The sequence below is a fragment of the Micropterus salmoides genome, unplaced genomic scaffold (genome assembly GCF_014851395.1).
Source record: "Micropterus salmoides isolate LMB-PRFRI ecotype aquatic unplaced genomic scaffold, ASM1485139v1 Ms_hic_scaffold_11, whole genome shotgun sequence".
NCBI lineage: Eukaryota > Metazoa > Chordata > Actinopteri > Centrarchiformes > Centrarchidae > Micropterus > Micropterus salmoides.
Window position 1 is genome coordinate 25,152,273 of NW_024040152.1, and position 14,957 is coordinate 25,167,229.

General features: G+C 41.3%; 1 protein-coding gene across 1 annotated transcript in view; it reads right to left on the reverse strand.

Annotated features, from left to right (window-relative positions):
- Positions 1-4,103: 4,103 nt before the first annotated feature.
- The window catches only part of LOC119897916 (eukaryotic translation initiation factor 3 subunit H), a 57,632-nt gene continuing 46,778 nt past the window's right edge, over positions 4,104-14,957 (reverse strand). The window contains exons 6-8 of the mRNA XM_038711961.1: positions 12,653-12,773; positions 4,853-4,985; positions 4,104-4,421 (exon numbers count right to left, since the gene is read on the reverse strand). Coding sequence (XP_038567889.1) covers positions 4,327-4,421; positions 4,853-4,985; positions 12,653-12,773 — 349 coding nt within the window. The 3' untranslated portion in view covers positions 4,104-4,326. The remainder of the gene's footprint in view (positions 4,422-4,852; positions 4,986-12,652; positions 12,774-14,957) is intronic.

The following is a 14,957-nucleotide window of genomic DNA, read 5'->3' on the forward strand; positions in this document are numbered from 1 at the left end:
AAAATAAGTTGGTAACAGTTGACTTTAATGCCCCTATTTAGCATTTATATTTTTATTATTCCCTTTTATCTGCCCTATAATGTGTTAAATAAATGCATTATTTATGTATTGTTAAAGTTGCAACATGCAAGAATTTAAAAGATTTAAAAGTTGAAAACATTCAAAAATAAAAAAACATTATCAACAGAATGTGTAGAAATAACAATCCATATACTGTATGACGTTTTGAGAGGCATTAACAATCGACCTAATGTGGTGTTTAGGTGTGCAGCAAATTCTTGCAAATTACACCTTTAAAGTGTTACCAAGAGGTGAAGATGAAAATGCCTCTTAATCTGATTTTTGCGCATTATGCAAATGAGAAATCCATGTCTGATCCTAGTATTTTGTCACCATATGCATGCCACATGCTACACCGCAGTCTGAAAGCTCAGCTCCGGCTCGGATCAGCTATGTAACTCATATCACTCACATCACTAAACTCACAGAGTTATTAGCCGGATATTAACAACAACAAACGCACCAATATCCAATTACAATTACAACCGCTGACTTACAATTGCCGTTTTTGCTGTTTTCACTCCAAAAACAGCTGTTTTCTTGCAGTCATCTTGGTATTGCGCAATCTGGAGCTGTAAGGTTTCCTTTCTCTCCTCAAAATGAAGGAGAGATGAAGTGCTGCTTTGGAACAGACGGTCTTTATCATGGTCTACTGGCCGACTCGTAGGAGCTACACTGACATCCAATATATCAAACAATTCGTCTGCTCAATACGAAGAGAAGAAGCCCAGTAGGATGTTTGTTCTGTTCTCAAGTTGTGGGCCTTTAAAGCAAGGGGGTGCTTTTGGTCATGAGAATGTTGATCAATATTCACTGTTTTTTTTATAAATTTTTCAGTATTTTGGAATTTATGTTATTTTTAATGTTGCTGTATGGATAGAAATAGTGTTTTGAAGACAACTCCCAATAACAGTGAACATATAAACAGTAAATATGGCCAAACATGGACATTCGCCTGGTATATTTTTGAAAAATTGTGTAATTACTTTTGTATTTTAATTTCTTTTCACCAAATTTAGAGTTGTATTCCAGGTGTATTAGAAGATATTCAGTTGCATTATAATCTACAGGTTGATGGTTTTGATGGTGATATTGCTATTAAAATATTTTATACCAGGCGAGGATTTCCTTTATTGCATCTCCATTTACATTAGAAAATAAATAGGTTCAGTTAATTCATATTCCTTAGCTTCTGACTTATCAAAGGAGATCTATGCATCTAGGCCTAATGGTTGAGAAGTTATTACTGATTCATTTTGGGTATGTTATTTTGGCCGTTTTTCCTGGAAATAGGTTTCTGTTTCCAAAAGGTTAATTTCACAAACCACATCATTTGGCATTTTATGTGAATGTGATTTCCTCATTAAACTTGTAGAAGGTAAATTATTTATCATTTTTGCTTAACAAGTCAGTCAACCTTTAATGATTTATATGACTGTGGAATAATGTGGAAGCAGAACACCAGTTTGACTTCTATGCACCTCCACTCCATTGCCCTTGAGGCCTGCCATGACTACATGATTCAGTCTAAACGGCTTTCCACACCAAACACAACACTGTCACTTTAAATACAAGCTGAACCTCTGTCACTGTGTTAGCACTCTGCAGGGGCGGGCAGTGCCTTGGAGGCCTCACACGATGCTTGAGGTTCTGTCGAGGGCATTTTAAGTTTTATAATTCCACACACATCTCAAGATTAGGGACAGGGGAGGCTGTGCCCCCAGTCAGCCCTCAAGGGTAACGTCACCCTAAAGTGCTGCTTTGGAATTACAAACAACACAGATTTAGCACAAGCAGACGCCACTGATCAAAAGCCAATCAATACATGCTAGGAAGAAAGGCCTCACATCATACAACACAAATCAGAAGCACAGGTGTGTGGCTGCCAAAGCAGCAGATAGCTTAATTAAAACATATCAACTGAGCCCTCTGTGGTGAATTAATATTTCCTATCCTGCCAGCATGTCAGGGAAACATGCTATGATTTAAGAAAGAAATCATTTCCGGCTCAAGTGTCACTGTTCCAATAAGCGTTTATCACGTTGGTTGACTTGTAATTATTGTTAATGACATTGAGCTGATGACAAGCACGAGCACTACAAGTTATTACTCGACTAGGCAATGCTGATGACAAGTAAAATAACACCATCCGCTGAATTAGATGATGCTGTTTAACTACAGGTCGAGGAGGAACGGAGCACACCGAATGATAGAGCCGCAGTGTAATTATTATACAATGGATCGCACACTGGCAGCTCCTTTATTAAATGGAGCAAGAAGAGCTATCATTCAGCTTCCAGTTGTTGGGTTGGAGTGGACACTGGTGACAAGCTCCACAAATGTGATGTGCTTTTTATGGTTAGAGGAGTGATTCTAAGATTCACTATGTGATACTCTGCGAGGATCCTCACCAGAACATCTTGTGTGAGGTACTTCAGGATTCAGAGCCGGTAGAGTTTCAGACTCTTGTTCAAGGACACTTCACAGGACTGGTTACGGATGGGGCACACGCCATGTCACCCTGCAAGTTATGCTAGGTGTCAACAAAAGTACAGGGCTACCAGAAAATCCCCTCTGGGTTTAATATGATGTTATTGTATCATGAAATGTGAAAAGGGTAGACTTTCTTGGTTTTGACATTGGTGCACCCCTTGGGATGAGTTGTAAATCACTTTGGTGAACACTTCACTTTCCATATGTCGCCATCAGGTCAAACATTATATTTGTCCTATACTTTATGATCAAATCAAATTACATTCCCCATTAGCCTCAGCTACACTTGGCGTTAATTTGAAAATCTACAAAAACATAGTTAACAATATAACTGCTAAAGATGTTAGCATCGTCACTGTATGCTAGCATTTAGGTAGCATGGCTGTACACTAAGGTCTTGTTAATATACACTGAACAAAATTATAAACCCAACACTTGTTTTTGCCCCCATTCATTGTGAGCTGAACTCAAAGATCTAAAACTTTCTCTATGTACATAAAAAGCCTATTTCTCTCAGATAATCCATCCACCTCAAAGGTGCGACATATCAAGATGCTGGCCACAATAAAAGGCCACTAGAAAATGTGCAGTTTCACTGTATTGGGGGGGGCCGGAAACCAGTCAGTATCTGGTGTGACCACCATTTGCCTGACGCAGCGCAACATATCTCCTTCGCATAGAGTTGATCACGTTGTTGATTGTGACCTGTGGAATGTTGGTCCACTCCTCTTCAATGGCTGTGCGAGGTTGCAGTCAGTACATTTCACCTCAACTGGTTGTCAAAACATTCTTGTAAGTGCTCTTATCATGTTTAATGCTCTCTGTGATGATTGCGTGGCTTTGATTTAGTCATCAATAAAACATGTGTGTTTTAAGTAAACTTTGTTCCCTTGTTGTTCATTTCTCTAAAATTATGTTACCAAATCATTTATGGGGTTTTGGCAATTACTAAGACTACACAACAACACTAAAGAAGGCATGCCACTTCCCCCCCTCAGCCCTGCAGTTCCTTCTTTGTTTCATGACAAATTTCACTATTGGGAGATTATTTTTGCATCCTAAAAATAAACAGGTACTGATTGCTACCTGTGTGGAAGAAAGGCAAATTCTGAGTGTCATGTAATTTAACTTCAGGAAAAAAAAAAGATGCAATCAAGTCTATTCAGTGCAGAGACAGTGGGGGCCAAGGCACGTAACAGGCATTTCATTTCAACTTTCACTAATATTTTTGTTGCAGTTCTCTTTACAAGGATATAATTGTTCCCGCTATGCAAACTGACATTTCAGCAAATCCACTGCTAATTGGTTCCACCTGTTTGATGTTTGAACTGCAAGACGAACAGCATGTAGCAATAAAATTTTGTACAAGTACCATTGCACTGTATAATTATTTTTATTATGCGCAAGCCCCATTTCAGAATACTATTTTTTGTACAAAACTTACTATTTTTGTGCAGCAAAACAAAACAATGCCCAAGCCTATCGTAAAATACGCCACAAATACCATCACAAGCTGTACGCAGTGTGGAAACATACAGAGGCAAATAAGATGTAGAGATGCAAGACTTTTATTTAAATCAAAATCAAGTGATGTTCTAAGATAATTTTGTATCCAAGATGAGCATAATAATGAACAATGAATACATTTTAGAAAACAAAGCACAGATTTCCTTCAGTTGTCGCCAAGATGGTTTGCATCTCTGCTACCTCCCCCCCCCCGTGCACTTTGTTCCCCCTCCCCTTCCGCAGATTGTTCCTCCCCGCTTCTCTCCTTTAGTTGTGGCCTTGGAGAGCCTCCGCCATGAACAGCTTCCCAAGGTTCTGCGAGGTGAACTCCTTCACGTTCTGGCAGTAGTTGTTAATTTGCCCTGTTGGATGGTAGCCACATGCATCCGCGCGCCCAAACACACCCCCACAGAAACATACACACATGCATTTGTACACCAAAATGCACACAAACAGGCGGGGGCGGGAGAAAGAGAGAGAGGGGGCAGAGCAAAACATCAAATTAGTGGGGAACGGAGTAAACATAAGAATCATAATGTTGTCTGAAGGCGGAGAAGTGCAGTGTGAAACAGGAGAGAAAAGGGGCGGTTGAATTGGAGATTGAGTCAGTAAAGTTTAAATTAATGTAATTTAAAGATAATGGCGGAGATAATTACAACAGAACTTTAGCTCCTGTGAAGGGAGCAGAGGCAGCTAATGGGAGTTTGGCGAGCAGGGGGTCTCTGTGGTGGAGATGGTGAGTAGTGTTCACGCATGGAGGTTGCAGTGCGTGCGTGTGTATGTGTGCGCGTACCTGCAATAAGCAGTGTGTCCATGCGAGGTGGAGGCTGGGGGGGCTTAAACATTTTGTTGATGTCCTCCTCAGGCAGCGGGGGCTCCCCTCTACTCTGTCGCTGGGCGTTCTCCTGCTGCCGCCGCTGGAGGTACTAGAGGGAGGGACACAGAGAAAGAGGGGTTGGCATTGGAGGACAGACAAAAAAAACCCCGACATAGCAGTGAGAGTATGACAATGTGAGGAGAAGAGGAAATGTGTGACAATGACGTCAGGAAGGTAAGGAGTGGGAGTAAAGAAAGTGAGAAAAAAGGCAAGTGAGAAAAGTCAGGCACAGGAAGGAGAGAAATATAGTTCAAATGAGGCAGAGAGCACAAAGTGGAGAGTAAGAAGAAAAAAAGAGGAAGAAAACAGGCAAAGGAAACAGTAACAGGAAGGAAGAAAGATGTAACAAAACATGGTGATGAAAGAGGATATAGAGTAGACGGGGAGAGAAGAGTTATAAGTGCTGACAGGGATGGAGTGATTTGTGAAGGGGCTGACAGTCGGTAAATCAGTGAGGTGCCGGTCTCCAGAGATCCTAAAAGCCTTGTTAATTTAAGATTGAGCCGAGACTGATACAGAGCGGTGGACGGGAAGGTGGTGGCAGACGAGGAGGAAAAATGGCGTGGGAGCAACTTGAGTGCTTTCAACCAAACAACCCACAACACACCTGATGGCAATAGCTGACAAAAGCTAAGATAAAAAATAAGTAAAAATATAACTATTTGTTCAATTGAATTGTAAACCGCAAAACACACTGCCGCCACAGCCACTAGCACCAATAGGAAGCGCCGCGCTGCAGCACGTCGACCTTAGCGTGGGATAATGAAATGCAATGGGTGAGTCTCTCTCCTCATCCTTGGTCCTATACACACGAGACAGTGACAGCAGGAAGTGAGCAAGTCCAGCTGACAAGGGAGCAGAGAAGAAGAGCTGCTATGGGAGACGAGCAGGGCGGGTGGTGAGGCTGTTTTGACACGTGCCATTTGGTGACAGTGTATTTTGGCCTTTACTCCTCTGGCCCCCCCCCCCTCACAGCATGACTTTTTGAGAATTGAGCTAAAATAACGAACGTTTGCACCTTCCATATGTAAATGTTGACATACAATGCCTAAAAGTAAAGTCAAGGTAAGTAACAAAGATTTAATTGTTAAGTACAACTAAAACAATCTCCTTCAGGTCATTGTTTAGAAGAGGCACCTCTCGCTGCTATTTTTCCCCAGTATATATTTTTTTTCCCCAAACTGCTCTGGCTTTGTCAAGACTGCCAGGTAACAGCAGAAGTCCTGCCACAAAGGCTGAATTGGAGTGAGGTCTGGACTCCTGTGGAGCTTTAGCTTTATGTTTGAGGTTGTCTTAGTGGAAAATAATCCTGTCACACGTCGCAGTTCTTTTACAGATTGCAGCAGGATTTTTATGGATTGCTGTTGCTGTAGCCTTCCAGGGCCTGCTGCAGAGAAGCACCCCCACAGCATGCTGCTGGAACTACCACGCTTCATGCTGGGCATGGTCTGTTTCTGGCAATGTGCTGTGTTTGGCTTTACTATGATGGTTAAGAATTCAAATTTTAGTATCTAGAGTCGAGGTCTTAAAGGGACCAATCTGTTCTGGTCTTTTTTTTCTGCCGTGTGTGTGTGCGCCGATATGTCCAACACCCAAGTGGTTCCGCATGGATCCGAGCACACTCTGATCATGTGGTACGTCATAATCACCAAGGGTGAAAATATTTCATTTTAATTATTATTATATAATCTGTTTGAGTTGACTAACCTGGTCTAATTATCCTCAGGTCCCCTTCAGATCAGGAGTCTCATTTGTAAAAAATGTACAATTGACAGACTCCTAAAGGTTGCGTATAGACAAAACACAAAAAGTGCGCGTTCTGCCGATTTCCCTTTATAAATTACAATGAACTTCAAATGTGGTGCAGGTGAGTGAGCTACTTGTCTCACCCTTTGACCACCCATAGATGGTCAGTTAAATGCCCCTCATTACTATTAATGCGTACTGACTGCATGAAAAAAAGAAGGCAAATTCTGACAGAAAAGTTAAAACAAAGAAGCTTAACTCAGTGTGACACTGAAGTTCTTCTTGTTGTGAAAAATGAAGTGAAGTGGGTAAACATGCACATACACGCATGCTTGTGTACAAGACAAAAGGGGAGCAGGAGAGCTCAATCCCCTTAATAACCCATCTGCAGGCTGGCCCATCCTTCCTGAAAAGAGACATATATGCAAGACGCACAGGACGATCCAGGTACATAATTTGGATTCCCTCGTTTGAATCGAGAGTAAACCAAATGCATTCCACTCATGTTTAAACATTTTATTTAGGCTACACAAACAGTCCATTCACTTAACGAGACTGCTGATGAGTTAAAAGAAAAATGACTTGTTTTATATGACATAAGCGGTATATTGAAAGATTTACTTAATAGTGATATATTTTTTCATAACATGCACAGCGTTTGGCACAAATACCATAAGCCAACGAACATTTGATAATATATCAATCTATGCACTCGTATTTGCTCAACTGAGGCTTTGAAAATGGCATCAATGTGTCCCACATCTTATTTATGAGAATAAATTGTACTGCAATAAAGTATTAATTACTATGATTTCTGATTAAACCGTAAAACAAATTTGAGGCATTCTGTTGTAAAAACAGATCTCTGTTTATTATCCTAAATCATGGTTCTTTTTGTGTAAGCTGTGAGTTGTCTTAAATAGTTTTTTATTGCGCTCTTAAATAGGGCTGGGCGATGTCTACAAAATTTCCATCGGAATGGACGATGTCATCGGGTGCGCGGGCGCGCGTGGGACAGCAGTCGTCTTATGTGCACGTGTTCTCGCACAATCGGTAAAAAAAATTGTTGGACTACTAACTTTACAAGTCGCGGTGGATATTTTATGCACGCAGCAGGTAAAGTAGCTGTGAACACACAGGGTGCAGATGTTGGTTTCAGTCAATCACGATGCCGGCTCAATGTCATAATGTCTGTCGGCCATCACCAATGGCATCGTCTATCGGCCCAACCCTAAGGTAAAATCAATTAAACAGGTGGTTGTTTATTCAGAAAGGCTTTCACCTGTTTTGCAAATGAACTCATAATATATAACTATATTAGGTTTTATTGGCCTATAATTTATTTTACACAATAGTATCCATTTCAAACCGTTTCATCCTTGTGCCATGTGAGTCGCCATTTCTCATTTCTCCAGTTTATGTGCATGGCTCAGAGTTTGCATGGAGTTTGTTTTTTTTTATAGATCACAACCTTTGCTTGGGAAGTGGCATACACACGTTTCCATTCCTGTTTTGTGCGTACACACCGTTTATAAATGACACCCCAGATTTCTCTTTTTAAAAAAATTCATTCACCTTCAAACACTTTGTTCCAGTCTCTCACATGTCTTTTGGCACACTAGCCCAGATGTCACAGGAGTTTTTTTTTAACAGCAATAAAGCTGGAAGTGACAACCTTTTTCTGAGTTCTGAGATGGGCTTCTTGGTGGCCATGTTATCTATTTAGCATGAACTACAACCATGTACATCCTTAGTCATGACTTGGGCTAGCCTTTCATGTGTTTATTTTTTGTATATAGCAAAACTATATGGCTCAAAAGTAATGACTTGGAAAATACTGCTGAATCATCTGATGGTAGATGAGTTGTGTCATTAACCATAAATCACGATTCCTTGATTCACCTGATTAACACATTGCTCCATATCTAATCTTCTGTAAAGCGTTGCCTGCTTCTTTGGATGGAAAAGAAAAGACTAAAAAGTGAATATATCAGAGAGAGTGAGACACACATTTCCTGGTACAAAGACTAACTTGGCCACAGATTGTGCCTGGGAACCTGCTACCTACCAAATTTGGAGAGCTATAAATGAAAAATGGAGCCCTCTCAGCGCAGCGCCTTTTTGCAACTTTCTATGATGATTAATAAGGTTCCATTTGTCCGTGAAGCAGCAGGGTCAATAGCACAAGATTATATGGAGCAAGTACTGTAGGTGTCTGAAAGGTGTAATAGGGGCTCACTTTCTTTGTCTCGGTGAGCGCTGGTTGTTCATTGTACAGAACCGTGTGAAACATGAACAAAGTAGACACCGCATAAGGGGTTGTCTGTGTGATATTGTGTATGACACGAGTGTGTGTTTGTGTGTGAGGGGTAAGGCTGGGGGGGGGGGGGGGGGGGCTGTGATGATGAGAAGTTCAGTAGGAGAGGATGAGGATAATAATGCCTGGGGTGTTGGTGATTGGGGAGGGTGGGAATGTGTGGCTACGTGTGTGTGTGTCTTCGCGGCCCAGGTTTGTGAATGCCTTGCGCGCATATGGCTGACTACCTGCGGTCACAGATGCATGCGTGTAGTAAGTCTGCCTAATGTGTGTGAACTTGGCCGTGGTTTTATCCGCAGTCGGCCGGGAGGATGATGACTCAGCCCGGATGAACATTAACACTTCAGACATTTCCTCGTTTCCACTTGCAGAGAATAATGACAGAATAATGTAGTTGTTTGAACGTAGGTGTAGGTTTATACGCACGCACTCTGCGCACACCAGTGAGTCACCTTGTGCCTCTGTGCCTCCATTATCCTGAGTAATGTGTGTGTGTGTGTGTGTGTGTGACCCTTTGTGTGTGCGTGTGTTGCCGGATGTTTATGATGCATCTAGCTGAGGCTGTAGCTGCAGATGGTACGTGGCTGACTCTTAATCTGTGTGTGTGTGTGTGTGTGTGTGTGTGTGTGTGTGTAAACATTTTGTACTGGCCTTTTTTTGGTGCTTCTGGCTGAGTTTGTATATGTAGGTGGTGTGTGCGAGTCTTTGCAAGCAGAATGTGTGTTTTACGAAGTGCTACTGTTGCTGCTTTTAAATCAATTTTGAGTTTCACAAAATAAAGAAAGGGTCCATTTCGGATATTAATGCTAAAACGGAGTCCATATGTATCAGTGGTATTTGAAGGCTGGCAACCTTAAGAACCTAGTCTTCCTGAGGATAAAAAAATAAATTTCACTGAAGTCCTTTTTGTAGTGATGAAAATGACCAAATCCTTGACAAGAAAAACAGTGTAACGGATGGAGAAAAGGCGTGTGCGTCTGAAACTGAATTGACCCTGATGTGCGGTGAGGTGAGGGACGTACACTACGACACATTTGAGAGTTAGGGCAAGTCAGGTCAAAACAACAGAAATAACTTTTGAACCTTTGCTTGAAGAGGTGTTGGTGGTGTTTATTTGCTTTTGAAAGATTTTGAACTTAAAGCAGCATCTAGAGTAAAGCATTCTTTATCATGTGTTTTCTATCATTTTATAGCATGTTCTCTTTTAATGGTACATTAAGTAAGTGAAAAGGCAGCCAGATGCCCAGATCAACTGCCTTAAGAGGTCTTTTGGCTCTAAAACAGACCTGTGGAAAACTCAAAGTGTCCAAAATGCATAAAAGATATAGAAAATAATGTTTTTCCCTGCACACTTTAACATTCTCAATTTCACCTCAAAAAAACACATTTTTCCCCTGATGATGTAAGTGATGGTTACGACACACCAGTCAGATCCCCTCGGATATTACTAAACAATGAAATTAAATTATTAGCTGCATTTATGCGGATGTGCTGCTTCAGGTACTGACTGTGAGACCACAAAGTCCAGTTTGAGTATAAGAGTTGTGAGTTTGAAGTCTCAGACGCAAAACCACTGCACAGAATTGACAACTTTGGAAAGTTATCACGCCTCAGGAATGTGAGCTGACATGTATTTGATTGGGCAACACAGCAACTTGTCGGATGACGACGCATTGCGGTCCAGCAAAATGTGAGCGAGGTTCAACTTTTTTTGCCAGACGATCCTGCTTTAAAGACAAGGCCCATAATCGGTCCTTAGCTAACGTTTTTTCATTTTCCAACGGCATCTTACAGGCCAGACTGAAGAAGGTGGGAGAGAGATAGGCTGCTATTCATAGTAAATGGGACCTGTCCAGGGGCGTTTCCAGGCTCTTGAAACAATGGGGGCTTAGCCCAGCCCAGAAATCTTTCATGTTTTCAGCCCCCACCCCCCATTGCCATCTACCCAAAGTACGTTTATAAAGCAACAGTAACTGATTTAATTTTTATATATATATATCCTACATTTATTATGATTTTTATAATTACTACTGATAATAATTAACACTGATAATATTAATTAGGGGGGTCTGGGGGTCCTCCCTCTGAAAAAAAAATTCAAACACTTAATTTCCTGCATTCTGGTGAATTTATTTGTACCAATTTATTGAGGAAATATCTGAGGTGACAATTCAAAATAAAAAAAATATAGTCTAATATAATGCAGTAAGGCTGTCAGGCATTCTGTATTGCTGTCAGATATGTTTCTCCTGTAGATCAACCTTTCTCATACAATTTAATCCCAGCTGAGTCTACATACATGCAGGCATGCCTGAAGTAGCCTAAAGTCGTTCTTAATGTGCATATGGCACCTTTTCATCTCAATGATAAATTAGCTAAATTAATTTTAATAAAGTAAAAAAATATTTATTAATGAAATATTGGGGGGTCTGGGGGTCCTTCCCCTGAAGATTTTGAGCAGTAAACACTTAATTTCCTGAATTCTGGAGACATTTCTGCACCAATTTATGGTGGAAATGGATGTGTCTTTAGTTTTATAAAGGGATGGACAAAATATAGGTGGCAGGTGATAATTCAGAATATAAAATATAATAGAATGTAATGTAGTAATCAGTAGCTTATTCTTGTTTTTAGTTTATATCTATAAATCGGTTATTTTCCCGCATTTGGCGAATTATTATTTTTTTGACCCACAACACAAGAAACAGAGGGGGACGGAGTGGGGGCTAGTAAGATATGTGATTGGGCCAGCCCAATGTCAGTATTGGCTTATGCTTTATGGGAGATCGTTGCCCATTTTTTTTATATAAATAAATTATTTGACTTGTAGCCTATTCGATGAGACAAGCGCACTGCTCTTCACCAGAGAAAGAAAACCGAAACTGAAAACACTTTTCATCAGACAGAAATATCACCACGATTCCACAGAAATGTTCACTTTTAAAGTGCAGCTCACAGCCGCTTTAGAGTAACGGCGGGGGGGTCACGTTATGTGAACTTCAAACAAAATGTAGCAATATTATTGCGAGTAGCCTCCGCTCCTTCCCTCAGCTCTTATCCGCTGCAAATTAACATGGAAAATATTTTTGTTGCTGTTGTTGAGTTACATTCGGGGCTACAGTCAAAACATCCGGGGCTAAAGCCACGGAAAAATGGCCTGGCGATGCCGTTGGACATGTTGCTGCAGCCCGGCGCCAGCTGCTGAGCTACACAGATTTAAAAGACGGGAATGTTGACAAAAGCTCAGCAATACAGCACTGAGTAGTATGGGACTAAGTATGGAAAATCCATGTGTATCAATGTGAGTATAGTTGTTATAGATATACAGTAGAAGATATCTTAATGTGATCCCGTAGAACCATATTTCTGTATGCTACCTGGATCTTCTGCTGCTTGCCTGCTGTGATTACAGCTGAAATTACTTGTGACCATGGATGAGAGAAAAATACCTGCTGTTTTCCTGCAGAGTTTGTGACTGGGCGCATCTGTGTGCAAATGCCCCTGTGTGAGTCTGCGCCTCTTTCCCTTATATGCATGCTGGTAAGCTGATGTTTGTGCTGCTACTGCTGCTTGCTCACCGTGTAGGTGGTGTGTGCGTTTCAGTTCGTGAACGCTTATGTGTATGCGTTTGAGTGTGTGTGTGTGAGTATTACCTGGTGCTTCTGCTGCTGTTGCTTACTCAGGTTGCGGCTGTAGGTGTTATATTTGACAATGTCTTGGCTCATGTCATCCACTCTGTCCATCAGAAGCTGAAGGCTCTTCTCCAAGTGGTTGCTGGAAGAAAAAAAGTCAGCATGTCATTCAAACGCTTTCATATAGACATCAGAACTTGTAAGCAGCAGTGACGTTTATTTCATTCACTCCCGGGCCTAACTTAACAGCTTACACTAATCTTCACTTCATTTAGCATAACTATTGTTACTTCAGACACAGACATACATAAGGATGAATATAGCGTTTTTATGTAAAGGCTTTATCCAAATTACTTTACAATTTTTGCCCTGCAATTCTGGGGTTTATGTGTCTTGGCCAGGGACACTTAGACATGTTGACTGTTCGATGCTGACGAAGACCAGCCCTACTTCCTGAGTCACAGCCACCCCACCACTTCCATCCTTGCAGCAGGCCCAGAAAACACGTATGCACACCTGCAAACCTCCACAATACGTAATTGGGGCTGGTCCACTGACCTACCGGGTACATCTCTAAATTTGACACATTGCGGTCTGTGAACACAGTCACTGCAAAAGGGTTTAACAAAAGAACCATTAAGTGCAATCTTCTTTTTCTTCAGCAGCCTAAGGCCCCATCCACACTATTGCGGTTTCGTTTTAAAACAGACCTTTTTCTACGTTTACGCCTCCCCTTTCAGACTAAACTGGCAAAAACAAAGACCTAAAACGCAGAAGCCTACCCCGTTTTTCGTTTTAAAACTCATGTTTGGGTCTCTGATTGGGTCTTATACGTCATGCAAAAAATATTAAAATATTTTGTACCGTGCAAATAACACTTATAGCCTACACTTGGACTGTACATGTCGCCGTTTACTTTGCGACGACTCCTAGTCTGTTTTTCCACCGAGACAGTCACTTTTAACTCCCGCGTTACAGTCAGTAACAGTCCCAGCTCGTTATTGGACGATGCACAAAATATCTGGTGTGGTTCTTCATCGGTATTATTTTATTCTTTCGCCAAATCTTCTATAACTACGGAATAGACCATCGCCTTCATGTTTACACCAGCACACACATACCCAGTGTTCCTGAACGGCCACTAGATGTGCGTTTTCAGATCAACTCTGATACGCAGCTAAAACGCTGGTGTGGACGGAGATTGTATTTGTTTTAAAGCACCATTTTTAAACAAAAATAGAGTAGTGTGGATGGGGCCTAACTGTGTCCTTACTTCAGATTTGTCCACAATGCTCCACTACAGAGTCATAGATGAATGGCAAGTCCCACACAGTTGAGACAACTGTGAGTTGTCCTCTAACGTACACATAAATGGTTGTGGGCTATATAAATCAAACTGACTTGGCTTAGTGAATCTTTCCTTTAACTTTTCTTTACTGTTGCAAGAACACAATGCTGCATTCGTGTCTGACCATCAACTCTTCCCTGATATTTGGTTGGATCTCATTTACACCTAGTATTAACACGTGATCTGTGTCTATCTTAGTTCAAGGCATGCAAGATGCACTGCAATCAGAAGGCTATCTGATCAGGCAGATTATATCTGGAGATGGTCTGGCTTGCATTGTGATACAAATCTTTAGCCAGGTATAAATGCAACCTGTACAGTTTGACCACTGTCCTGTGAAAAACTTCCAAAAATGGAGATGTTCCCCCTCCTCCTTTAATCTCAAGGACATCCGGCAAAATAACTACAAACAACCCTTCCAGTATGAAGGAAATCTTATGTTGGCTCCTGTGTATCCTGAAAGACATCTGACATGAAACCTCTCTCCAGGGTTGTGACAGTACTCAGACCTGAGGACCCTTCTTCTCGTCTGTGTGCTACATCTCCCTCTTCTTTTCCCAACAGTGGCATACTGACAATGCTGACAACACTCACCACACATTTCTACCAGAGTTCATCTTCTCTCTCCTCCCATGAGCTCCATTTTTTAACAGGATGTCTCACTACTGCCTTAAGTTCAACCTCAAAAAGGCTGCTGTGCTCTACTTCCAAGTCCTCTCCCTCTTGTACTTTCCCTCTGTGGAATTATATTGTTCAATTTATGAATGTTTGGGTGCTACATAATGCAGCGTGCACTGTGGGAAAACAGATTTTGACTGTTTATTTAAATGACAATTGTGCCCGCAAGGACTGCCAACGCTGTGTATGTTTTGGCTGTGTGTGCACTTGCGCTGATGTAACTGTTTTGTTTGTGTGTTTCATTGTTTGTGTGAATATGTGGAGGAAAAGTGGAGAGTGTTTTGGGCGATTTTAGTTACT